A 27,120-nucleotide genomic window follows, 5' to 3' on the forward strand; every position below is an offset into this window, starting at 1 on the left:
TTTTATATTTAACCTATTCAGGTGTCGGTTTCTTTCATTCCCTATCTGAAATTTATATCCCCACGTTACAAGAGGGATTTGAGCTCAGACTCCATAAATACAAGAAGTCCTCGGTTTAAACAGCATCAGCTGTTACTGAGGACCGATAATTCTGCGCCATTGTTGAAGGACTACATTTTCAAAATAAAACATCTTTTAGCCTTTATTCTGTTAGTATCAGAGTCTGAATGACCTGTTGTTTCGAAACCTTGACAGATTATCTTTGAATGAAAAAAGTAAAGGGATATGACTGGATTCTTTTTGAACTAAGTCAATTAGTAAAACTGAAGTACATTTTTTCACTGTGTCCCACTGCGGTTTACAGTCGCCGGTTGTACGCCGTACAGGTTGGGGACCCTTGTCCTATGTTATTTCCTGTGAATTTCTTGAGAAAGTCTTGTTCCATTATCCCATCGTTCGGCATTACGTAATCGACGAGCCGAGTGGCGGATTACGTTATCACGTGGTGCTATACGCAGAAGACAGCTTTGTTTACAGTCGCCGGTTGTACGCCGTACATTGGATTGTGGCCACGATCGCTTTATTTTGTTTGTGTTCTTTTATTGGAAACTTTTAGTAAGTCAGACTCTTTTGATGTTTCTACGTCCTAGATTATGATGTTAGCACTGTGTCAGCGCAGGGGAGTGACATAGGTCCTCTAGAGTATGTGAGTTCTTAAAATTGGGTTATGTTGCTTGAGGCTTTAAAAGCAGCATTTTCTTGCTCGCAGGTCTGGTATTCAGTGTGTCTCTGTGTCTGCTTCTTTAACAGACTAACGTAAGTAGAAGTAGACTTTGTAGATGGAAAGTTTTAAAACCCACCTTTTTTTTTCTTCCTCGTCGACCTTCTTTGCTGCAGTGGCTTCAACGGATCAAAAACTTTAACAACTGTGTCTTTTGTTTCCGCAGAGGCCAGTCAACTCAACATCTACGGAGCCCCCATGAGGTGAGCTAATTTTAGCAGCCAGCGCTTAAGAGTTTGTTTTGAGTCAAACTCGGACAAGTCTAGGGTAAATGTAGCGACTCAAATACTTGTATTCTCTACATACAGGACCGTTCGCAAGCTAATGCTGAGACAGTCTGATTCTTCAAGTCCAGAGTTTGGATTCAGGAGGACGAACCCAAGCCCAAACATGAGACAGAAGAGAGGTGGGTTTACGCACACACACAGACTCTGGTTTTCATGAGTTGTGAGGTACATACATATACATCTATCTATCTATCTTTCTGAAATGTCAAAATACTGTCCTTGTGGAGACAGAAAGATGATTGACCAGTTTTCTGGTCATAAGAACAAAGGTCAAATATCCTGGAAACAAGTAAAATATTCATTCTCATTTATTCTATTTGTTCTCCCCCTCATTTTCTCACCTCATTTTCTGGGCAACATTAAGGTCCAGAAAACTTCTCTACGAGCCTCATGTGACACTATCGGCCAATCAAATTTGCATTTCCGCTTAGTGTACTTCTGCAACCTCGTGCTTCCAGTTGACTTTGTCGCTAGATTTAACAACTTTTCTGACCCTGTTAAGGACTTAGCGCCTGGAGCCAAAGCCAAGTGAAAAGTAACTAAGGTGAAAAGTCTCGCCAGTATTGGTCCGTGAGTGTGAGGTTTTTCTCTCTCCCGGGACCTCAGGCTCCTCTCTGTCCTCGGCTGAGTGACAGGCAGAGGAGCAGTGGAGGGTTATAGTGGGCTATAGTTCTACCACAACTTAAAATCATTTCTTAATTTCAGTTTTCCTACACATTTTCTCACATTTCCTCCCTTTTTTTTTTCCTCTCCCTCTCCCTCTCTTTTCAGTTTCACTTATGTAGTACTTTCAGTATAATTTAAATATTCTACGTCAATCCTACTAAATTACCTTAAACAACACTGAATGATTTTGTTTGTTATCAACTTAAAAATCTACTACAGTCATTTGAAACAAAGTCGTATTTTTGTTGTAAGATATATTAGCAGCAGAAAGTTCATCATTTTGGGTCACGCTGAAAATAAGTGGTTGTTGGGAGACTCTATTAGAATATAATTTTTTTTTTTTAAATGATGACATGATGCTGTGTGAGGTTTCATATGAAGTGAAGTGCTGTAGTGTCTGGCCACGGTCATGGTTGTGTGATTATGATTAGCTTCCTGTGGTTGTGGTGGACGACAGGAGGAACAGCGTGTTTTGTACATTCTCACCTGCTGTATAGTACTGCAGTAATGTGTCTCCCGTATTGGTACTGTGGTCATTTTTTGACACGGACGACAGGAGGAACAGCGTGTCAACGTGCTGTGTTTTTGTACACTCTCACCTGCTGTATAGTACTGCAGTGTACTGTCCTGTATTGGTACTGTGGTCATTTTTTGACATTATAACAGTCCCTAAAGAATTAGGACTAAGTTACTTTTACAATCCACTGCTTCAGCGATGTCAACCGCGTGCGTACGCCTTCATTCATTATGATACGGAATTTCCAATACTCACTTTTTACGAGTGCATAATATACGTGTATATTTTCCTGTCTTTGAAAAAAAAAATGACCTTATTGGAATATGCATGACACTTCATGATACTGTGAAGTGATAACCTTGGCTTTAGAACTCAACAGCCTGATCAAGCTGTAAGCATAGTGAAGGCACTTGATCTTTATTATACAGTAAGCGAAGCTGCAAACTGATGTGTAAAAGGTTTTTTTTTTTTAATTGACAAATATTTAAGGTCAGACTAAATACACTATCTAAATAAGGCCTCGGCCTCTGAAGGACAAACCTGTCTAGTATGCACTCTGGCATCGTCCTGGCGGTTTTTCTTTTCCTTTAGTCACACTGTGATATGATCGGCCTTTAAACATGTCCTCAGGAGGACACAGCAGTGTCTGCCCGACACTGGATTATCGACTGCCCTTCCAACGGACAAACACAATAAAAAAAATAAGAAAACCGCGCAAAGTTTTAATTTCAGTGTTGTTGGAAACTCGATAGTGTTATGGAGGATTCGTTCTGTTAAATGAAGTTATCTTTGTAAAGAATTGATCGATTGAAGATGGAATGATTGGACGGAGGATTTATACCGCGACTCCATTTCACTTCAACAGTGAAGTCCTGAGGAAGTGTGATAATGTAGAGTGGGTTGTTTTTATTGGACAGTGATTTGATCCATGGTTTTCACCAAACTACTCTAATTAAATAGGTTAAATCACGCGTTGCCAAAAAGGAATAGTGGGCAGGTCCTGGCTGTTAGCACCATAATGATCTTTGAAGGATTTAAGGATCAGCAAATTTTCAAAATAAAAGACTCGTTTTTGTTAGTAAGTAAGACAGCAAATTACTCTTTAAAATAAGTAAAATAAGTGCACCATAATGATCTTTGAAGGATTTAAGGATCAGCAAATTTTCAAAATAAAAGACTCGTTTTTGTTAGTAAGTAAGTAAGTAGATTACTCTTTAAAATAAGTAAAATAAGTAAATAATTACATTTTAATTATTATTAATTAATTTTTACACCAGTACCACATGACCCATGGTACAGTGTTGGTCTGCAGACCAGGGGTTTGGCACCCCTAGGTTAAATATGCAGGACTGAAGCAGGTATGCAATAGCTTAATGTAACGAAAGGTGTTTTTTTTTTTTTCCCACTGGTTCATTATTTCAACAACAAAAACCTCCTCTTGTAAGCTTTACCTTTTTCACCAGAATAATCTGACTCACTCCCAATCCAATCCATTTTTACTCTCTACCATAATGCTACTTCTTGCTTTCCTGCTCAGCTGATGCTTCCTCCAGCCAATCAGGAAACTTATCTACTAACGCTAGGAAACGCTTCACATTGCAGAGACTTTCCAACACGAGGTCTCTTCCTTCAGGTAACACTGTGATGCCGCTGGCATGCGGAATCCGCTGCAGTCTCGGTGTCAAGTCGTCTCTGTCATCGTCTGTTCTTTGTCACCTTCATTTCGTCCTGCTGCCTTCATCAGTGGCAGCAGGCAGCAGCAGCACCGTCTCATCTGCCTGGTCCTATTTTTGCTCTTTGTCATATCATATAAGCTCCTGTGTCAGTGTGTGTCCTATTGTTGTGGTGCACGTCTCTCCACATGACCCAAACAGCCACAGTGGGTAATGAAGCCCTCGTCTTCATCAACTTCAGGCTTTTTGGTATCAGTGCATGTCAGTTTCATCTGCATCAGCCTGTCCAGCAACAAGGAGGTCGTGATTGAGGGCAGACAAGGACAGGGTTACAGCTGAAGACACTGGGCTGGAGGCTTGATATATTAAAAAAAAAAAAGCAAATAAAAAAGCTAAATAGACGGGAGGATCTTATTTGGAGAAGATCAACTTTAAATGCCAACGCTATAATGTCTGACCTGTTCTGCCATTTGATAGCGTATTAACATTTTGGAGTTAGATGATATTTTCTGTGTAGCATTAAGCTTCACATGCCTCTAAATGAAAGCGTAAATGTAACTTGTCTTGTCGTTTAACGTGTTAGAACTTATTTTCATTAGTGTGTCAGTTCCTCATTTGTGGGAGATGCTAATGGGAGTTTGAAGGGGAGTTGTAGTGTGATAGCGTGATAACCACAAGATTTAACAACTGAGATTTTGCCATAGACTCCTTTTTGGTTCATGGTCCACATACATCCTAATTCCATGTTAAGTGGTCCATGTTTTTTTTTTCCCTTTTCTTTATAGTATGTAGTATATTACATATTTAATATTATTATTTATGTATATTTGATGACATATAATTTTACAAAAAAATACCCCGAAAATGCCCTGATATTATTTTATTTTCAAAATTCATTAAGCGGGCCGGTTTTGGCCCGCGGGCCGTATGTTTGACACTCCTGGTAGGGATACTTTGTGCAAAGCCACCAAATTTTTCTTAAGAAGAGCAAATCCAAAAGGAACATAAGAAACACTTTCTTTTAAGGTTTGGAGCTACCATTCAAATGAACCAGGCTAGTCACAAACGTGTCCACAAACCCCAAGTTGCGTCCACACTTTCTTTTAAGGTTGGGAGCTACCATTCAAATGAACCAGGCTATATTAAATATATATATATATATTTACGTATATAAACTGAACATACTCTATATACACGTTATATATTGGTGTACTGATTAAATGCATGTAGCTGTATGGCACAAGCACTCCCTTTGCGATCTATTGGTAGAGTTCGATCTACTTGTTGGGCACCACTGCCTTACACAAAGTAAAATGAATAATACAAATGCAATGGCATGGGTCAAAGGTCAGGGAGCAGATTTAGGGGCCGGTGATTTAGGCAGGATGGATGGATAGTTAAATTATCTACTCTTCCGTTACAGAACTAGTGGCTGGTGAACAATGTCTTTCCATATTTATACCTTCACATTCCTCCGTCAAAGCCCAGCCAAACCCAGTAGACTGTTGTTAAAGTAGCTGCTGAGCCCCGGAAACCCATGTGGCTGTAGGTAAAATACGTGCAGTGGTTACCACTGACGGATCATCCGTCATACTGTCATGATCTGTTCACCCTTCCTTTGTCCAACAACTGTCCAACTGTCATGTCAGAACATGTCACATCCTTCTTGGAAATATCGGAGGAGTCATCGCATGAGTACTGAGGCGGACCCTGTGTGGTGGTTGAAGGGTAGTTTTACGTGTTATGTAACTTGCATTCGATATTTCGGTATGTTAATGTATGTTAAGGCACGTGATATTTTTTTTGTCTGAAATTAGTCATTTTATTTTACACTTTAAATGTCAGTTGAAATTCCCACTGTTTTTCACCTTAACGTATTTTTTTTCTTTGTTCCTTTTCACCACTTTCTTCATTATTATCCTCCCCTATCTCCTGCGTCTGCCTGCTGCAGATCCTGCTGCTAAGGAGGCGGAGGTCCCCCGCCGCTTCTCCCTTACCTCCTCTCTTGCCTCCTCTGCTTCTTCCTCCTTTGCAACGCGTCGCACAAAAGGTACCTGATTGGCCCTTGGGTTCGTAATCAAAACCTTGCATTGCTTAGTCCTTCGTTTGAAAAAAAAAAAAACTGACATCGCACTTTGGTCAGAAATGCATTCAAATGTAGCAGAGAATGAGAAGGTTATGATTATACATATAAAAGGTAAGTTAAGTTAAGACAAAGAGGTTGGTCGTCTCTTTTAAGATTTAGTGTAGCCCTAAATGCATTTCTTTGGTACGAGGGGCTAGACTTTGAGACGTCTTCTTAGGATTGTTTTGTCTTTAATCTCCCCATACGTTAGAGCCGGAATTTTTGCTTGAAAGTCAGATGTTGTTGTCTAAAACATTTGTGTCACATTTGGTGACTCTGTCGATGTTTCAGTGTTCTATGATTTTTGTGACTGAAGGAAGTGAATTTGACCTTTGAAGACATCTGGGCTTTTTTTATCAGGATTGATCTGTGGTATTATTTAAAGTTCAGTTGTAACTGTTCTGTTTTAAGTGCATTTTCGCTTCTTTTGAGAACAAGGTCAAGGTTGAAAAAACAGATTTAAAGAAGTTTGAAAACCAAACACCCACGTACGTTTTTTTTACCGTTGTCACATTTTGAGTTATTATGTTTTTCAGTAGTACTTGAGCTGCGTGTTTCTGTGCCACCACACTTTGTGAATAATATATATTTCTGAATAAAATTCATCAGATGTATACGGAAAGTCAACGCTTCGCCGGAAATCAAAACAAATGAAGAAGCACTGGTTTTTAAAGCGTAATGAGAAATCAAAACAAATGAACAAAGAAGCACTGGTTTTTAAAGCGTAATGCAATCATAATGTTGATAGGCTGACATTTGGAACACGGTGACATTCAGCCTGCTATGAGAAAGAGCTGTTCTACAGGAATAAAGATGAAGTTCACGTTCAACTAAAGAGAAACAGCATGGAGAATTTAAAGATATATATTTTTCTGTGTTTGCATTTGTGTTCCTATTACCAGCTTGTCTTTATCAGACATTTCGCTTCTTGTCTTACTTTAAAAAAAAAATCTGTCGATGAGTTACAGAGGATTTTAAATAAAATACGTTTTTATCCTCTTTACTCCATAAGCCGATGTTTTTATACAAATGCAGTACACTGCAACATCACGAAATATCCGCAGTATTCCCCCGAATGTATGAGCTCCATGTTGCTAGGGTAGATTATAGTGTCTAGTATGAAAATACACTGGTAAATTGGCATCACCGCCATTTGTCATTTTTGTCGAAGACCTTATTATCGAGGCTAATTTTCTCTGGCGGTGTACTTGTATGGAGTCGTCATCTTTGTAATAACAGAGTTTTATTTTTGAAACACACAAAATCCAAAATTAACTCAGCGAAGTCCGGAGGGAGAAATCTATGTGTGTTTATTTGGCTGTGTTTATTTTTGCAGAAACAGTACTGTTCAGGGCTCCACCTGGAAGTACATTTTGGCCTCTGTAATGAATGTGTCTTTTTTTTTAATATATATAAATATATGTATATAACATGTATTTTATATGTTCCTGGTTTTATGTTATGTTTGCAACCAGGTCCCCTTTCTTCTACTGCGAAAAGCAAGAGGCATGAAATAAAGAGTGACCCCACTCCATTTGGTTATGAAGGTACATCTTGAACCGTGAAGACCACTTCATATTTGTTGAAAACATCTTTTAAGTGCACAACACAATGGGCATGAATCGATACAGACTGAAAAAAACCCCACTACCTGAAGATGATCTGTTTTAAGTCATTCAAAACCCAAAGCTCTGCCCCTGCAGAGGGACAAAGCAGTTGATCAATAATACATATATAATACACGCATATACTTATGCACAGCATGGTTGGCTTGGATTATGGTTTACTGAGTCTGAGCATGTTGCGCCTGTTTGTTGATCGTGATCGTGGTTTGGTTGCTTCTTACATTTTGTATCATTATTTTTCTAGATTTTTTGCTTATGTTGTTTCCGTTGCTGACCGGATTCTGTAGCTTAGACTTCTTTGCTTATGTTGTTTCCGTTGCTGACCGTATCGGCATGTGTTGTGTTGTTGTTGTGATGTGAGATTTTATTGATTGTGCATGAAGACGGTTAGATTTTGTTGCTTATTTGTCTGCATCTCGACAAATAGGTCTTAGCTCCGCTGCTGTCTCGGGGAAGACAGACTGCATGTGAATTGTCTGGCACTGCCGGTCGGTGGAAGTCCGTGTTGTCTGGTCACAGTGATTTCACTCGGTGGTCTTGATGCAACCAGATGTAAAACTCGTGGCTTTCCTCCAGATACTTTGCGTGGCGCCATGGCTGCAGTAGGGAAACGTCAGAGCATGACAGTCAGCTCTACCGCTGCCGCTGCTGCTGGTTCTGCAGCTGTCCCTAGATCCACATCCCAACCAGGTAACTGCAGAGGACAACACATGTCCCACATTGGATCTCTTCAAGGACAAGACGTCAGTTAAATGTGTTTTACTTTGTCCCTCCCTGACAGATTAACACGGTTGATCTCCCTTTTTTAATGTATTAGCAAATATTTTCTGAACTGCGTTTGTTGTTAAAACACACATGTTGTGTCTCCAGGCTGGACACAGAGACGTCTCCCCTCCATGGACACAGAGGACTTTGAGACGATTCCATCCAGCGGAGAGGAATCCTCTAACTCTTCAGAGGAGGAAGGCAACAACCAAAACGTAGGTCTGGCGTAAACAGTTGAACACATGATCATATTTCACCAGGTTTATAAGATATAGAAATACTAACCAGTGTTTCATATTTACGCCGGGAATGCGGTGTCGCTTCAGTCAATATTTTTTTCCAAAATCAAATGAGTAAGAGGCCAAATCTGTCACTTGTTAAGCCACTTTGGCCTTGACATTCGCCTATTAATTATAAATGCTTTATCTTAGTTTAGTTATTGAAAAATGAAATTAAAAAAAATATTAGTGAACTCTTTAAATGATTGACTTCTGAAATTAAAAATAGATCATTTTTGTTCTGGTAAATAATGGCGCTCACACCTTTGAACACTTGAGTTCTGTTTGTGGTCACAAGGCTAAATAGTTATGCTGAATTAATGAAGGCAATACTTTCTTAAGAGACAGTGGTTTGAAATCTAATCATCTCCTGCAGGGTCAAATTAGCTTTTAGTATCAGCGCCCCTCGTTTTTGTTCACCCTTGACCTTTTCTAGTCCCCGTTAATATTCCCTTTTTATACTACAAAATCGTCATTCAATCCCTCCTCATGGATGACCCAGCTGCTTCTTAATTACTGCCTGTGAATGTGCACATAATTAGCAGTGAACACTGAAGACTTGACATTTAAGAAACGGGGGAGAAGAGACGAGAGGAAGAAGGTTTATATCTGCTCAGGTCTACGGGGTATGACAGACCTTCCACCTTCATTAAAGTCTGCAGGATGCGGCGCATGGGAGAATGCACACTTTTAAAGAGTTTGCTCTTTTGTGCCATTGGCTTTATGATTGCAGGGACTGTACGTACAGAAGATTTCACCGTATGGAAGGCATTTATCTCTTCGTCTTGTTGCACGCACATTCAGAAAGGTGTTCTTTCATACCAACTCCCATCAACTGAGGGGAAAACAATGTGACAGACAGTCACATCATTCTGCATGACATTTTTTGAACCATTAATATTAAATTAGTTTATGCAAACAGTATATTTTCATTTCATCACTTGGATGACCAATCTAAAAAGGTCTCACCAAAATCATCCTGCCCGTCACATCTGATGACATATAAGATGACTTCTCTCGAAGTACAAAAATCGCAGAAGTTGAAATTCCGGTATATTAATACTCTGGGCGCAATGCTGCGGACGACAAGTGATACATTTCTTGAAATTGAAATTCTGGTATTAATTAATACTCTGGGTGCAATGCTGGCGGACGACAAGTGATACATTTCTTGACATTTGCTGTGGGCCATGTCAAGTTTGGCAATGGTCCACAATTGGCCCCCTGGGGCCGAACTTTGGACACGCCTGCCACAGTGGATGCTAAGCTGGATGTGGTTTTTGTTGTATGTTTTATTAGTATGATCTTATGTAGGGTCACTGTTTGTGATTACCGTATTTTCTAGACTATTAGTCGCATTTTTTTTTCATCCTTCGGCTGGGTTTGGGACTTAATATATATTAAAATATACAATTTCACATTTTCGTTATTTACGCACTGACAGCCACTAGAGGGCACTTTAGCTTTGTGTACCAGTATCTGCTACATCTGTACCACTGAAAATGTTAATGTTTATTATTTTCACATGAACAACCGCTAGAGGGCACTCTAGCTGGCTGGTGCGACTTATACTCCACTCCAACTCATAGTCCGGAAAATACGGTATGTGAATTGAAAAAAAAAAAAAAGTTTATATATTTAAAGAATTCACTCAACACCAGTTCAGAGTCTGAGCCTCTTGCTTTCTGAGCTTTGAAGTATGGATGTGAGCATTAGCACATGTTTAGTGAAAAGGACAGGAAGGATAAATTACCTTGCCTGAACACATTTAGAAAAATGCAGGTGAATGTAGGTCTCATGCCGTTCATTAATACCAGTGATGTAATTATGAGTCATCCAAACTCAAATTTGCAGTATGACTGTTTCTCTGCAGGGTGACTCCAATCGTTTCCAAGTGCAGCTCACATATGAGACAAAAGAAGCGCAGGACAAGAATCTTGAGGCCAGTGACATGATGCAGTTCCTGAAGGAAGCAGAAAATAAACAGTGGTGAGTTCAGTGTGCACTCAGTCGGCCTGTCTCCACCTATTGTTTGTTTTCCTGGATTGATTTTTCTCTGCCAGTGGAAATATGCGCTTCCAACTGGAGGTGTGAAAACATGCTCTTTTCATTTTCATGCCAGAAATTATTATACAAATTATGATTGAAAAGTCCATTATTTATAATAACAAAATTTAAAAATATTTTTATTGGTAAATATTATTTACCTAATCGTTTCTTGCTGTTATGTAAGTTTTAATCTTTACCTGATTAAAGTACAGTCTGAGAATGACCTTTTTTTTTTACAAACCAATAGCCTGTAGTAAATGTTGTGTATGAATATGACTTAAATAAAATACTAATAGTATTATAAATTATGACAAAGAATGTTTAAAAAATGAATTTTTTTATATATATATTATATTATTTTTATAAAAATAAATATATATATAAACATAATATAAAAATAAAAAAAAATAAAATATATAAATTCACACTTGAAAATCTGAGACAGGCCAGATCAGTGTTTTCAACCTTGGGCTGGAATTTAAATGGGTCACCTAATATAACAAAAAATACTGATATATATATATATATTTGTATATATGTATACATATTTATTCATATATATATATAACATTGTATTGTTCTTATTTAAATGATGAAAACAAAAATAATGTTAAAATTGTGTTTTTTTTTTCACCTCAGTGTTTTAGATATAGATGCATAGAAATAGCTAAAATCTCCCCTGTGCCTCCCGACGCCTCTGGACATACAACGTAGAGTGGATTGTATGCCCTCATCATCGTCATCATATGTGCATTTTTTTTTTTTGGTTTTTAAACCAGTGTCTCTGTCTTTGTCTGAGGTCAGAGCTTTTTGTTCTCCTGCCTGCAGAGTCTTTGACTTTTAACGTGACTTAAACTGCGAGATAAAAGCTCCACTTGCTCTAAATATTCTCATTTATGCGTCAGCTCATACATATTTCAAATGAAAAGAGAGAGAAAAAAAAAAGAATCCTCTGAAAAGTCTCAGTCACTCTAGTCATCTCCTCATCTGCAGCCGATAAAGAATTTATAAGTCTATGTTCTTCTGCAGATCAAAGTCAGTGTTCAGACACACGGAGCTAAACTGTACTTGACACATGAACCTTATGTTAAAGAATGTGCCGGAGCACTGTGTGTGTTTGTGTTTGTAGCTCTTGCTAAGCGCGGCGATGCATTTGTTAACAGCATCGCAAAATGTGTTGCACCTCTTCCAGATTTAAGCTTTTATCTCACACGGTGCACACGCGGTGTCCTTGTCCTTGTCTGTGCGGGCTGTTTCTTGGCAGCTTGTGGCATGTTTGTAAAAGAGATAAGGACACATTAGTACACCCGACCAAGTCCTGTCAACAATGAGTCAGAGAGTGACCTGCATAGAGACGGAGTGACTTCACTCTGCGGAATTGGGCGTTTTAGGTGGAGGAAGACGTTCGCATTCCTGATATGATGATGATGATGATGATGATCTGTACTAAACATTTGTACACCAGATGCCTATTGATTGACGAAGAGTGAGTTGATGCGTACGCAGCGTGACAGACGACTGCGGGATGCGTCTCAGTCGGCCGCTGTCAGTCTCTGATCGTCGATGCACGCTGACAATTCTGGCAGCAGTTACATAGTAGGCGGACTCGTTTGTTGCGTGTGTCAAAGTGTTGCTTGCGCACATTCCCAGTGCACGGCGACTAAAGATGAAGAGAAGAACGTGTGCTTGGATGTTATAACTCTGAATGTATCGTCAAGATCCGTGCACATCAGCTTTGACCATACCACATCTTTTCTATTTGATTTGCATATTAAATATGAATGTCAAGGCTAGCTAACTTGTTTTAATCGCACTAACGCATTAATCGACAAATGCAGACAATTATGCTAGCTAACTTGTTTTAATCGCATTAATCGACAAATGCAGACAATTACTGTTTGTTACCGCGCATTGCTGCCTTTTTGCTAACTCTGTTGCTCACAGGGTCTGAATCCACATACACAACGCCTTTAGAGATCAAACGAATGACTGTGTTTTTTATCATGGTGGCGCCATCTAGAGGTCAAGCAATGTTATTTCAATGAAAAGGCAGGTTTATGACCAGGAGATATGACTGGATTCCTTTTGAATGAAGTAAATTAGTAAAACTGAAGTACATTTTTTCACTGTGTCCAACTGCGGCCCGGTACCAAAAGACCTACGGACCAGTACCGGTCCCCGGGCCAGGGGTTTGGGGACCATGGGTCTCATGGAGGGGTGGATCATTGCTGGCTTAGGTCCTGTATCATCATTTGTGTTAACCAATGAGAGTATTCGGGATGGGTTTACTGCAGAATACGTATACCACAACTAGGTTCATGTGGGTGGGACATCCTGTCTACAGAAAATCTGTAGACAAATCAAATGTAAGTCAAATACAATACATTGCAGGGTTTTGACATTTTAATAAATTATGTTAGTTTTCCAATGCGTCCTCTGTCTGCGTGCCGTTAGCGATAGTTTGCTAACAATACAAAATCGGAAATAGGAATTCAAACCTGGCGAAATGCAGTTCACCTCCCACTGTAATAAAGACCATTTTCAGATTATCTGCTGACATGAACCGTATGTGTCTGTGATCAATAATGCCTGAAGCCTGTTAAAATTGATTTCAGATAATGTTCAAGGAAAAACAAATGTAGCCCTGGTCAATTTTTCTTTTGATTTCCAAACATAATGGCTGCATCTATTTAATTGGGGCACTTTTAGAACCCAACTGAAGTATTTGTGCTTATTTCAAAAGTTAAAAAAAAAAACAACCAAACTTCTAATTTCTGTTATACAAACCTGAGCACCAGCACTGTGCTTTATTTACAACTTCTCTTCAGATTTATTTTGTGCTTTACCAGTTGAGCATGAATGCCGCTTCATGAATGTTGGTTATTTATGTGCAACATTTCTGCTGACATTTCTCTTTTTCCTCCCCAGACGTCCTCAGTGATCTGTGCACAGCGCCCCTCTATGCCTTGTATGAGATGCAGCCAGTATGTGCAGTAAGTGTCCATCAGGACAAGGAATACATCACAGACATGACTCGTGGCCCTAACTGAATCTTTTGCAAGTGGAATTTTTTTAAGCTGGACTTAAAATGTTTTGTTATTTATAGATGGACCTTTGCATGTCCTTTGTTTTTTAAACTCAACACTGAATCTGCAAAGTTGGAGCCTGCTGACATCCTAATCTAACTCGTACCGCCCGTCTTCTCATGGGACTGAAGAGTGATCAGAGTGTGCTGGTGTTTATCTTGAAAGAAGAGAAAAAAAAAGAAAGAAAAAAAAAGTGGCATAAAAATATATTTGTTAAACCCATTATTAAACCGGGTGCAAACACCTCACCTCCGTGCATGGAAACAACACATGCTTTTCAGGTTTCCGCTGCATTACGTGCCGCAGCTGCTTCACGTCCCTACCACAAAGATATTACAATTCCATTTCTGAATGAGAGACTTTTATTGGTCTCACCACCTGCTAGTAGATGGCTATGATTTCATTATGTTTGGATCCTGTGTGTCGAGACTTCTGTCTTATAGACTTCTGTCTATAAACTACTATTAGAATCTACTGTAAATAATACGCATCAAGACTAAAACAATCCCAACAGAAATGTTCTAAAAATTATACTGTTCATTTTTTTTATGTACAGATAATCTGTATAAAGACTCCATGTAAATAGAATATATTGTTTAATTACTGTCTTCAGTTTGGCCAGTCGTCTTTCCTACAGGTGCAAGGTAAAGCACAAGATTTGGTTAACATAATACACCAGCTTTGACTTTTTATTAGGGATGTCCGATATTAACCTTTTTCCGAAATCCGATGTCTAATTTCGGATTCCGATACCGATATATCCGGGCAGTGGTGGCCTGGCTGCAGGACAACACCCCTCGGCCCGAATTGAAATACTATTAAGGGACTGGTAATATCTATTTGTTTATCTGTACAAACAAATATATTGAGTTGCTGGCACGTACAATACAACTGCATGCAGTCCCCTGATTGTTAAAATAGAATGAGCTGCAATGCTGCCATCTAGTGACTTTCACTTTCATATACAGCCGTTTTTCTCCTAAACTATTTTTAGGGTGCACATCATTTGGCAAAGTTTCCGGATAACGGTTTTTATAGATATCACATAATTATGCTAATATTGGGCCGAAGATATTGGTTGGCTTATATTATCGGACATCCCTACTTTTTAACTGTCTGAATTCACTCGCTAATAGCATGACATGCAAGTCAAAAATCTGCTGATTGACAATGTATTTCAACCACAATGTACTGTAATTGTCAACAGGGTTTTTTTTTTTCTTTTTCATTGAAGTTTAGTTGCACTGCTGTTTAGCTGTATGTTTTCATTGCTTTTTCTATTAAAACTGTAAAAACAATTTTACTTGACACCGACCTAAAATATCAGCACTGTTATCTGTACTTTATCTTACACATTACCTTAAAGGATGGTAACTGTAGTCCTTAAACTGATTTCATCTTAAAAAGTATATTCAACTTGGATGAATGTGTAACATATTATTGTACAACCAGAGGTCAGGACTCTTCCTTACTCTGCGCAGGACCTCATATGTCTTCTTTATGATCTATGTGCTCTAATAACAACGTTATATCTTCTGTAGATATCTTTATGCTGTTTTCTGCTGTAATTATCTTCGAATGATTTTCCCAAGTCTGTATACTGTGTCCATCATTATAATGTAGATATTGTTTTATTTTGTTAATATGCATTGAAATATTCATTTTATGTTGAACTTTTCCAAACATTTTATTTGGAGCTTTAAAATCATGTACGGTTTAATATTGAGAATGTAGATTTGACACTTACAAATAAAATAAATGTTTTCCATGAACCATGTTAGTCAAATAAAATCACTGTAGGATATATATATATATATATATATATATATATATATATATTACATCATATAAACTAACTAGCAAAACATCACCTGGATTTCACTAAACAAACTACAAAATGTTCTCTATGAAGACTTACAGCAGCAGTTGCTTCGCTTTCGCTGGTTTATGAAATGATTCTAATTCTAGTTCTTTCAGTGATTACTGGCTGAATTAAATGCTAAAACCCTAGCAGAAGCAAACATGATTCCATCCGGGCCCCCCTTCAATGGCACTGCGCCCCCTGTAGGGACCCCGCCCCCTACTTTGGGAACCTTAGACCTAGGCTGACATAAATTAGTCTGCATGTTTTTGGCCTGTGGGTGGAACTGAACTACCAAAAGACTGCAGATGTTTTTGTATCACCACTCCACTGCTATTCATTTCTCTCATTTTATTCTGTTATTTCTTTACATAGCCTATGAAGGCACTTAAGCTGCGTGTGATCAAACATTTCGCCCACATGACTGTGCAAAAACACAAACTTTTGTTGATGATGTTGCAGCTCGAACGGAACCCCGAGACCAAGATAATCAAGCACAAGAGGGGATGGGAGGAATGAGACACCTCGCTGTGTGTTTTTTCACACATCTGTGGGTGAAAGTGTTTTGCGATGACACAAGACTGAAGTGTAAGTCAGCAGACTGCTAAGAAGAATCATCACTCATCACTTGTTTCGCCCTGACTTCTTGCTTAAATTGAATATACATTCGTTATTGTGAGTGTGGTTCCGGTGCGTCTTCACATTTCAAAACATTATTTGTTAATAGCTTCAGTGTTATGGAACATGTTGAAATAAGGTGTTGAAAAGTTTAGCATAGTTTCTGTGACTCTGACAGCAGTGGCTTCTCATGTGTGATGAAAAAAAAAAAAAGGTGCTGTGTACTCGCTCAGATCCCGGAGGACGACGAGTTAATATTAGAAACCTAAAGAACAATGTATATCCTCGGTGTGATTGTAACTTCTAATCTTTTTTTTTCCACTAAAGGAAGTACGGTGTTAAACCTCCCTCCAAATGACAAATCTATTTTCAGAAGCTGTGTCCTAGTTTAGCGACTTTCTCGTTCTCTGTAGTTGAAGAACAAAAGCGTCGGCCTTATTTAGCCATGTTAGCTAAAATGATTACACTTGAATATAAACAACTTATTTAAGAAAATGCTTTGACAATTTTTAACGTGTGTAATGTCATAGACACGTGGTGGCAGACGTGCTCCCACAACTTTAACTGAGTCTGCTTTTGGTTTATTAACCATAGCCTAAAGAAGAGAATAATAATATGTTTGCCAATTATGTAAATTCAATTATTATTGTGTGGTATTATTGTGAATGTATTGTTGAAGGTCAAATTCTTCAGGTTAAAACTGTGCTTTCTAGTGTGAAGAACATTTGCCTTTTTTTAAAATTTTTTTTTAAAGAATATTTGCCTTTTTTTTTTAAATTTTATACATAGTTATTGTTCTGTACTTGTGTTCTGTAATTATCCCTCAGTATACATACTTCAGCATAGTAGAATACGTTTGAAAAGGGCTGCTTTTGTTATGCAATTGCCAAACGTTGATGAACAAAATGTGTGAAACCTTAATACACTTCGAATTTACTAAGACTAAAATACACAGATTATAGAAGCACATAATGGCTCACAAATCCAACCGGGCAAAAAGTGACTTTCTTGAGTTATTCAATAAAATTTCAACAAATGTATTATTATGTATTTTACAATAAATATTTCGTGGATGTTGAATAATTCCAATAGTCGATGAAGACAGCTTGTTTGGAACAAGCGTCGAGATTTGAATAAAGCGACCAATCAGAGGTATCGCTGGGCGGGAAGGCGTGGCGTCTTCCTTGCTTTGGTCCAATCAGCGCAAAGCTACGTTGTTGTTCTGCTTTTTGAATTGCGCTGTAACAGAAGGCTGTACTCGTGAACTACCACGAACTATTATGAAGTCTACGTTTGCCATTAAAAGACAAAAAAGCGGCTGAATTGCGACTGTCGGCTCAGTTTCTACACTAGAAGTATGCGTTGATACCAATGGTTTAACGAGGTTTTTTTTTCGAGGACCTTGTTGAAGAGGAATCTCTGGGATTTGTTCATATCGCGGTAGATTTCGTTAGCTGGTCTACGTTAGCCACAGGAAAATCGTCCACGCTCATTCAACAGCCGGGTTAACACCCAAGGCTAAAATTATTACTTATTTGGTTCGACACAAAGTCACTTAAGCAGTTGGTAAGTCTGTGAATGCTTTCTTCTACGGTTTACGGCGAGGTAAACTTCAGCACATGTAGTTAAAGTCTGTCACTGTCAGCTAATATGAAATGCCCCCGTTTCAAGAAGCTAATTATCCTACGTCACTTATAATATATTGGTTTAGCACTTAAATAAACTCGTGGTGTTTACCGTTGTATTAGCTATAAACTTAGTACCCCAGATTTATAGAAACTCGTGGTGTTTACCGTTGTATTAACTATAAACTTAGTACCCCAGATTTATAGCACTTGACTCACTGAGTTGTCTTTAGCATTGACTACTTATTGATCCTGGGTGGTGAAAACGCAGATTAACGGCCCTGTAATCAAAGACACTTTAACTAAACAACAAGAAGATATAGCAGGAGATTTTGCTTGACTTAAACCATAGTCTATTGGTGTTATGAGCCTGCAGGTAACACACCCAAGCAGATTGTATCTTACCTTAAGTTTGACAGTTGTCATCTTTCAACTTTGTCTTCTCTTTTTGTCATACTTTTTTTGTCCCTGTTTTTTCATCTGTTCTCCTGTCGGACTCTTTTTCAACGTTTTTGTTTGACGTCTCCATCTTCTATATATCTCTGCCCCTTTGTTTGTTCCTTTGAATCCCACCTGTCTTTTACTCTGGTCCTGTGCGTCTTCCTGGTCTCACCTCTGCCTTCACGCTGTCTTTATTCTTCCTCATTCTTCTTATTCTTCCTCTGCCCTCCAGAGTTTTTCCCCGTGTCATATGTGTGCCCTCCAGAGTTTTTCCCCGTGTCATCCTCTGTGTCTTCCTTTCTCTCCACCTTTGACCCATTAGTCCTTCACTCTCTCCACTTTTGTTCCTCTGAACCTGTTCTTTGCTTTTAATCAGACTCCTGCAATGGCTGACAACAGCATACTGACTTTAGGGACAGCCCGCAGTCTCCTGGTGGACTCATCCGTGTATGATTCAAGGATTGCTGAAACCACTAAGGACCATGTATTTCTGGGTCTGGCTCCTGAAGATGGAGAAGGTCAGTCTGTCCAAGTTACAATGTATTCCTATCTGTCCTCCTTGAGTTTTTCCTCTGAAATCCTGTGAACAAAATACAGATATTTTAATTGGAAAATAAAATTAAACCACACATATAAAACAGGCTAGCATCAAGCTAATCGCATGTATTTCGGACAGGTGATTTATTTCTTTTTAAATTTGGTTTACATTTTTAAATATTTCTTTTTATAAATTATCTCGGGTGTGTTATTGATCACTCGTCTGTACTTGTCGGGCTCACTAATAGTATTCAAGTTTGAGTCAGAATCAACTGTAATGTCAGTGTAAGGCAAATCTTAATCCAAGAATATACTTACACAACCTCATGGGTACCCGACCTGACTGCAACCTAAATCCTAAACACAGCTGCTCTTTTGTTGGATGCTTAGCTCTTCATGCTTGGATGGCAACTGCTATATGGATTTTGAAAAAAAAAAAAAAAAAAAGGTTGTTAATGGAAAATTACTGGCTTTCATTTAGAATTATAGGGCTACGCTAGACCAGTTTGCAGCTTGGGTGGTTTTATTTAAAGAAATAAAACAAGAAAAGTCCTGGAAGGAGCCACTGTCTCAACTGCGACTCGTGCTGATAGTGCACTCTTCCAGCTTGCACTCAAACCTCTCACTTACTTCCTCACACACTCTAATGACATTACACACACATACACACACGCACACACCTCAACAGAGAAGGTACTTTAGCCAACCAAGGCAGGACAGAACATGATTTTGAACAGGTATTGAGTCAATCGGTAACATTAAGAGCATATATTATTACATAATATTACAATATTAACATTAAATAATGTCAAAGTAATGAGCTTTGAAGTAATGAAGTAACTACTGCAAAAACATCCCGATTCATTCTTAGACAAACACTAATAGGAACCGTATACTGTGCATTTCCCATCATGCATTGCAAAACAAAACATCAAACCCTCACTGCCTGCTCATCCTCTGCCATAGTTATGTGTAGCTGACCTTACGTCTCCTCCTGCAGAAGAGGTGAATGTAGCATGCAGGGTCTCGTTACCATTTTTTGGTAAAGGTTTGTTCGGAACAGAAATGTCAAACAGGTCTGAAGCGCACACAGCTGTGCTAAATCCTTCAACCAAATAAGGTCACTAACATTTAATTTAGATGTCAAGGAACTATATTAATTTCCATAAAAGTAGCATAATATGGCAGGTTATAGACAGGAGAGCAGGAGATTTTTTTGGATCACAAACACTTTTTTTGCAGAGCATTTGCAGCCTCTGGTGTGTGCTTTACCAGCCTTGTTTGATCCATAAAATACCACCGTTGTCTGTTGGATCTGAGAGCTGGCATTATGTTTAAGCCCTGGCCAATATCAAGCTCTTTCTGTGAAGGGATTGCTAACAGCTATTCAGTTGGCATTCCTATATTTCTCTCCTGAAAGTTCCGCATACTCTGGAACCCAGTTGGAAAAAGCTGTCCCCAAACCTTTGCAGATCTGTTGAAATCTACTGCAGCAAATGTGTTATGTAGCTTAATTCAGGCTAGCCTTCTGACTGGATGATGGCAGACTACCCATCAGCTTTAGTAGTACCACCACAAATAGTTGTATAAATAATTTATCACACAATATCTAACGCAAAATGTTAGCTCCATTTGATAGATATGGTTACCTCTTTTTAATTAATTTTTATCTTTTTGTGCTTTTACAATTATAAGTTTGCTTTACATTTTTGTTTTTTCATTGTATGTAAAATTTAAATTGAATGGCTTACATTTGAAACCTGAATACATTAAAAAAAACAAAAACGTTTACTTGTGCTGTTATGACGCATACACATCCTTTTCATGTAAAAAAAAATACTATACTTGTGCAGTTATGACGCATACACATCCTTTTCATGTTTAATTTCAATGCGTATTATGCATAAATATCTAATATATATGCAAAATGCCTCACTTTGCTTCGCTATAGGATTGAAGAGGTGCATTGTTTATATATGTCATAGTCGCAGTGGTCAGTCATAATAATAAGAATAATGACTTTCTAGGGACGAAGTTCCCTCTTTCATAACGTCTGTGTGTCTCTCACAGATATGCTGCCAAAAGTGGAGACGAGGGTGGTCGTGGTGGGAGCGGCAAGCAGAAATGCTTCATTGCTGAAAGCTCTTCAGGTACAACGTTTCTCTATTAACCTTGAATGTCCACTGGTTGCCATGAAAGTGACATCCCTTCACCTGTGTCATCGCCACTGCCTTCTCTTCATTTGGTTAGTAGGACACGACATCGCTATTCTCAAGGTGGACCTCGACATGTCTGTTTTTAAACATTACATCAGTGGTTCCCGACCTTTTTCGGCTTGTGACCCCATTTTAACGTCACAAACATCTGGTGACCCCAGTCTTAGATTTTCTGTTTCTTTTAGAATTAGAAAGAACTAAAAAACATTTATCTTAATAATTTTTTTTATTAATTGCTAGACATTTTAGGCGATCCCACATTGGGTTGTGAGCCAAAGGTTGAATATTGGGGGGTCGGGGTAACTATACAAGGGGGCCGGATCAGGAGCACATAGATGGAGAGTTCATGTGAACTCAAATAAATGACATATAAAAGTCATGCATAAAGACTAAAATGCTAAAATGCTTTTATCATTTTTGATGCCATCTATTGGAGAAACGTGGGTATTGCAGGGAAAAAGGCAGAAGTATAATGATAATTTAAATAAATTATATAATTTGGAAAAGTTTGGCGGGCCAGATTAAAAAGCGGAATGGGCCGCATCCGGCCCTCGGGCCTTAGTTTGCCCATGCCTGGTCTAGACCAGTGGTGTCTGGTTGTTTAGGAGCCCACATACAGCCTGATTTGATGTCAAGTGGGCCGGACCTGTACAATCATTACATAAATACTCATAAATAACAATAACTCCATGTTTTTCACCTTAGTTTCAATGCAAAGAAATAAAAAGAAAAGAAATATTCCAAAATATTCCTATTTAATGAAATATGATTTTACCAAACATCATGTACATGCAGTGTTTTTACATTTTTTTTACTTTCAAAATTTATCAAGTGGGCCGCATTGAACCCCCAACTGGCCAGTTTTGGCTCGTGGGCTTTATGTTTGACACACCCCTGGTCTGGGCGCTGAATAACAGATTTTGTTTTGATGAATTTAGCTGTGCAGTCCTTACCACAGAAATGTGTGCAAGTCAGTCATACGCAGCATTAAAGTTTAAAGAGCTGCATCTAGTTGCCTTTGTGTGAGTCTCTGTGTGTAGGTGATCGGGCGGAGTGGCAGGCTAAGTGCGTTGAGAACAGATTCTCTGCTGGGTCTCCTGGGCCCTGTCACTTCTGAAGGTTTCTGTTTAAATCATCAGTTTCTCCTGCCAATCTGCAGAAGCAGCAGCACATCCAAAGACATCTGCAGACAGTTCCATCAGATCCTTTTCGATTCTCCGTCTTACCGCCCACTTGCGTTGCTTTTCTTCTTTGTCCCTTCCACTTCTTGAGAGGGGGATTTGTTTAAATTTACCTCTTGTGGTTCCTTACACTCTTATTTTGACAGCCCTTCTTTCGCCCTCCTTTTTCGCCTTTTGTTGTTATTCTGATCCCCTTTTTGCTTTTGTTTTATATTTTATTTCCCCACAGGTCATTAGAGTAATGGAGGTTCCAGTGGTCAAGATAAGAGAAGGAGAGACCAACGCTGAGGAGAAAATGATGATCAAATCTATTGTCAATATGGTAATTCAATATTCCGTTCCTCAATCACCCGAATCCCTTTGTTATTCTGAGTTTTAAAAGAAACTGACTCCTGTCTATTGCCACCTACTGGTATATTTTATTTCCCAGTTCTAAACATTTACGAGCAATAATTTCACATTTTTTTTTTTTTGAATGCTTTGCAACATTGATCTTTGCGCAATGGAGCTGACTGGAGATTAGAGATGGTGAAATACTTTTTATTATATTTTTAATGATCAAACGAGACTGTGGTGGGCGCCGACCAGACTGCCGGGTCACCACGTTCTCGGCAATTAATGGGAAACACTACAATAGGTATTTGTTGTTGTCCAACTATCTAACTTGTATCTAACTTTACTTTTTGGTGGGAGTTTCTTGAAACCTTGTGCTGACTCATCTTTAGTCCTCTCCTCTATTCACAAAAGGTCTCCAGTCGTATTTGATTTTTGACTCCTTTTTACTAAAGTTATTTTGGAAATTTACCAGTGCACGAAAACAAACTGTGACTGAGTCTCGCAAAGAAGAAAATGGGAGCAGACAGGATAGTTGTTGAAAACAAAATTCCACGCAGTTAAAGCTAAATTAAAAAGAAATCAAAATAAAACTCTGCAGTCTGTGCCGCCTGGTACCAAATGAACCGTGGCCTGTTATTGGTCCTCTGCCCTATAGTTGTGGCCCAATGAACTACACAATGTTTTTAAAAACAGGTTTACTCTATCTCAAATAGCTTTACACTGCACCAGGGATATGAATGTTCCCGTTAAGATCTGTATGTATCCACACATTATATTTATTTAGATCCTATTTTCTTTTTTTTTTCAGTAAAAAAACAAACTAGTTCCCCACACACTTTCAAAAACGTGTGGTTATTTTAACTCCATATTCTGTGTTCTCTCATTAATGTAGAATTCATTTTTTTTCCATTGGGTAGAAAAGTTGCATAAATCTTTGTTGTGATTGCACACAGGTACGCGTTGTGTGAAATGGATGTTAAATTGAGTGTTAAATGTAATTTGTGTTTCTTTTTTTTTGCCTTTGTGTGTTTTTGAGCAGCGACAGTTTTACTTCTGACAATAGAAGCTATGATTGAATCCCGTCCCGAGCCTCACATTTCTTTGAAAAATTGAATTGATTAAAATGTTTTGTCTTATTATTTTTATTTTTATTTTTTACAAACGTGACAAAGGCTTTGTGATTCAGCAAAAGATTTTGTCTTATTATTTTTATTTTTTTTTACAAACATGACAAAGGCTTTGTGATTCAGCAAAAGCCTGAAAACCTCGAAACAAACAATGAATCTTAAAATATTGACTCTGGCTGAGACGGTTGTCAGAAGGCTGCCTTACTTTTATGCCCAGCTTTTAATCTTTTGTGTATTGACTAATATTGTGAGTGGCTTTGTGTGATTTACTTGCTGTATTAATCACTTCTAAACTTTCATCGTTCCTTATATTTTACATTGTTTACGTCTCAGTTCTGAAATATCTTTTGCAATCAACTGTTAAAATGCCAGGATAATAAGTAAATAGTTGGAGCTTCTGCGGAATACCAGAAATGATTGCGTACTGTATAAATAGATATTTTTCCAGAAAACATTGGATCAACATGATGCTTAACAAATTGCTTTACTTACACTCTACGTGCTGTCTCAATTTCCCTGCAGGACATCAACACCCCATGTATGATGACAGATAACGTCCGTGAGTTTGGAGATGAAGACAACACCGAGTTCGAGACGGTGTTTGTTCTCACAGACTTTGATACTCCAGACTACAACTACCTCTACAAACGGGAAAACCGTATTGTGGGACCTCCTGTGGTGCTTCGCTGCGCCGCCAAGGAAGAAGTAAGCCTTTTACCTGCAAATCATTTTTAACTATCATTGTGGAATAAAATTCCGTACGAGGTTTTCGGTTGATCCACTTTTTCCTGTCTCTCAGCCTCTACAGTTCTCCTGTCGTCCTCTTTACTCCACTACGATGATGAACCTGTCGTTATGTTTTACTGGCTTCAGGAACAAAGAAGAAATGGTGAGCTTATCTTTCCAACTTGGATTTCCTACGTTGTTAACGACCATATCAGGCCATATTCCCACAGACTCTGAAAATCCTTGAAAATGATTGAACAGGTGAAACTATATATTTTAATATATAAGTCGACAACCCAGCCAAAGGATGAAATAAAAGTGAGACTAATAGTCCGAGTAATACGCTACTGTTTATTATTATTATTAATGCGGAACCAAGAGATATGAGCATCCCGAGATACGCCTTCGAGCTAATTTTTGCTTTGAGATACGAGTAAAGATTTGAGATTCGAGCACGCTTACAGACGCCGACGCTCGGCCTACGCCGCCTCATTCCGCATTGTGTTTGCGTTAGCTACCTTTCCTCTCTATTTTGTGCATTATTTTTCATATTAGTGATGGTAAGGATGGTAGTGAGAAGAAACGCGTGATGACCATGGAAATAAAGCATGAAATTGTGAAAAATATGAGCACGGTGCCTGCTAAAGAAAGAATACGAATTGAAAAAAGCAAAAAAATAGCAAAGAAAGATAAAAAAAATACGTAAGTTCTAATTCTTAGTTTATGTAAGTTACGTAGTGTACGTGAAAGGTACTGTATGGAATCAGGTGTTCTTCCCTTTTCGTGTGTTTTTCCATTGTTATTGGCTCTATTAAGGGAGTTTTTTAGATGGCCCGAACAGATTATTCTTTCCAGATTATTCTTTATTCCAGATTTTTCTGTTATTTCTTATGGGAAAAAATAATTTGCGATGCGAGCTCGGTCCTGGAACGGATTATGCTCGTATCTCGAGGTTCCACTCTACTTTCGTTTTTTATGGTCAAATGAGACTGGCGGGTTTATAATGCATGCACGCAGTGATCACATAAGAGCCAAATACTATGTGTAACAATACAAAGAAAGAGAGACTCCAGAGTAGTGTGAAAAAAAGATCTCCTACTTTAAATACCTAATGTATGGACTACACTGATATTTCAGATATTTTATCTGTATGTTCATACCTAATGTATGGATATTTCAGATATTTTATCTGTATGTTTGATGTACTTTTCTTTATTCTTTTCCCGTAGAAGAACTTAGTGAATCTGGTCCACCACATGGGAGGAACCATTCGCAAGGACTTCAGCACAAAGGTCACCCATCTAATCGCCTACTCCACACATGGCGAGAAATACCGGGTAGGTTAACCATCGCTGTACTCACACCCCATTAATACCACTGTGTTACATACTCAATTATGCCTGGTTTGCTTAACCAATACCGTACCGGGGATTGAAGGGGTAAAGGGTAAAATGAAGAGTAGAAGCTTGAACAATAAGATGGTACTGAAACCTGCTGAGGTATGGTTTGGAGACAGAGACGCTGTCTAAGAAAGATGAAACTGAATTAAAGGTGGTCCACTTAAGGAATCTGGGGTTTTTTTCAACGTGAATACAAATGCACACATCAGAGGAATGGCAAAAAAAGATTTTGAGATAAAGTACGTGGACATGTGCTGAGAAGAGATAGAATATAACTGGGCATACTGATACCAAACCTACAACAAACGTTGAAAATACGAATGCCAACCTTATATAAAATTTATAATTTATTTGATGTATTTGTAATTGCATTTCCAAGTTGTTTAATCCTAATTATCATTGTCTCAGGACTGGTATTGTAATTGGGGTTATTTTTTTTTTGAGTGCAGTATGTGGTATTGGACCTATTATGTGTCTTTAATTTTTTTTTTTTTTTTTTTTTTCTGTGTTCTTTGCTGCAGCTTGCAGTGTGTCTGGGAACACCCATCCTTACTCCGTCCTGGATTCACAAGGCCTGGGAGAGAAGAGACGAAATGTGGGTTTGGAATTATTTGAGATTTGAAAAAAAAAAAAAAATCAGGTTTTTTGTTTTCTGTTGTTTCATGTTGCGGGCTGCTTTTTCTGAGGCGATATTGTTGCTATTTACGGCATGTTGTGCAAAGTAGTCTTAGGTATTAGATCGGACAGGCTTTTGTTATTTTTTTTTTTATTTTTTATTTTTTTCAATGTTCAATCCTAAAATAATCAGGACAATACCTACTTGATACGATACAAGTATCGGATCAAGCCATTTCTAATCCTAACAAGTCTCAACAGTTTACTCACACTGATTTTTTTTGTTTAGGGTGGCAGTTGTTTACTGTTATATTCACAAAACTATATAGAATATATTTTTGCACAGGAACTTTCTTTCGATTGAACTTTCTTAATGCCCCCGAGAAATAGATGTTTATTATAGAATTTGATTCAAGCAGCATTTCAAATTGAATGCATGCTTTTCTAGCATTTATTCCCTTTTCATATTTCTTTCAAAGAAAACTCCAGTGTATTCAAGGTAAATAAGGATATTTTTTTTTTATAGTGCAAAAAAATATATACCGTTATATACGACAATTTAGCAGTAATGTCCCATCTCGAGTC

General features: G+C 38.3%; 2 protein-coding genes across 6 annotated transcripts in view; both read left to right on the forward strand.

Annotated features, from left to right (window-relative positions):
- The window catches only part of mcf2l2 (MCF.2 cell line derived transforming sequence-like 2), a 52,737-nt gene extending 37,577 nt beyond the window's left edge, over nt 1–15,160 (forward strand). For 3 of the 5 annotated variants that reach the window (XM_008338647.2, XM_025066135.1, XM_008338648.3), the window contains exons 26-34: nt 948–984; nt 1,090–1,187; nt 3,789–3,884; nt 5,876–5,974; nt 7,525–7,596; nt 8,251–8,364; nt 8,545–8,654; nt 10,591–10,706; nt 13,695–15,160. In XM_008338647.2, the coding sequence (XP_008336869.1) occupies nt 948–984; nt 1,090–1,187; nt 3,789–3,884; nt 5,876–5,974; nt 7,525–7,596; nt 8,251–8,364; nt 8,545–8,654; nt 10,591–10,706; nt 13,695 (743 nt within the window). In that variant the 3' untranslated portion in view covers nt 13,696–15,160. The remainder of the gene's footprint in view (nt 1–947; nt 985–1,089; nt 1,188–3,788; nt 3,885–5,875; nt 5,975–7,524; nt 7,597–8,250; nt 8,365–8,544; nt 8,655–10,590; nt 10,707–13,694) is intronic. The other 2 variants (XM_008338650.3, XM_025066141.1) reach the window with 1 other exon arrangement.
- Nucleotides 15,161–17,449: 2,289 nt separating this feature from the next.
- ect2 (epithelial cell transforming 2) overlaps nt 17,450–27,120 on the forward strand; it is a 31,931-nt gene continuing 22,260 nt past the window's right edge. The window contains exons 1-8 of the mRNA XM_025053727.1: nt 17,450–17,897; nt 18,774–18,915; nt 21,005–21,084; nt 22,561–22,653; nt 24,317–24,499; nt 24,594–24,683; nt 25,750–25,857; nt 26,442–26,627. Of these exons, the coding sequence (XP_024909495.1) occupies nt 18,783–18,915; nt 21,005–21,084; nt 22,561–22,653; nt 24,317–24,499; nt 24,594–24,683; nt 25,750–25,857; nt 26,442–26,627 (873 nt within the window). The 5' untranslated portion in view covers nt 17,450–17,897; nt 18,774–18,782. The remainder of the gene's footprint in view (nt 17,898–18,773; nt 18,916–21,004; nt 21,085–22,560; nt 22,654–24,316; nt 24,500–24,593; nt 24,684–25,749; nt 25,858–26,441; nt 26,628–27,120) is intronic.

This window comes from Cynoglossus semilaevis, chromosome 2, assembly GCF_000523025.1.
Source record: "Cynoglossus semilaevis isolate Cse_v1.0 chromosome 2, Cse_v1.0, whole genome shotgun sequence".
NCBI lineage: Eukaryota > Metazoa > Chordata > Actinopteri > Pleuronectiformes > Cynoglossidae > Cynoglossus > Cynoglossus semilaevis.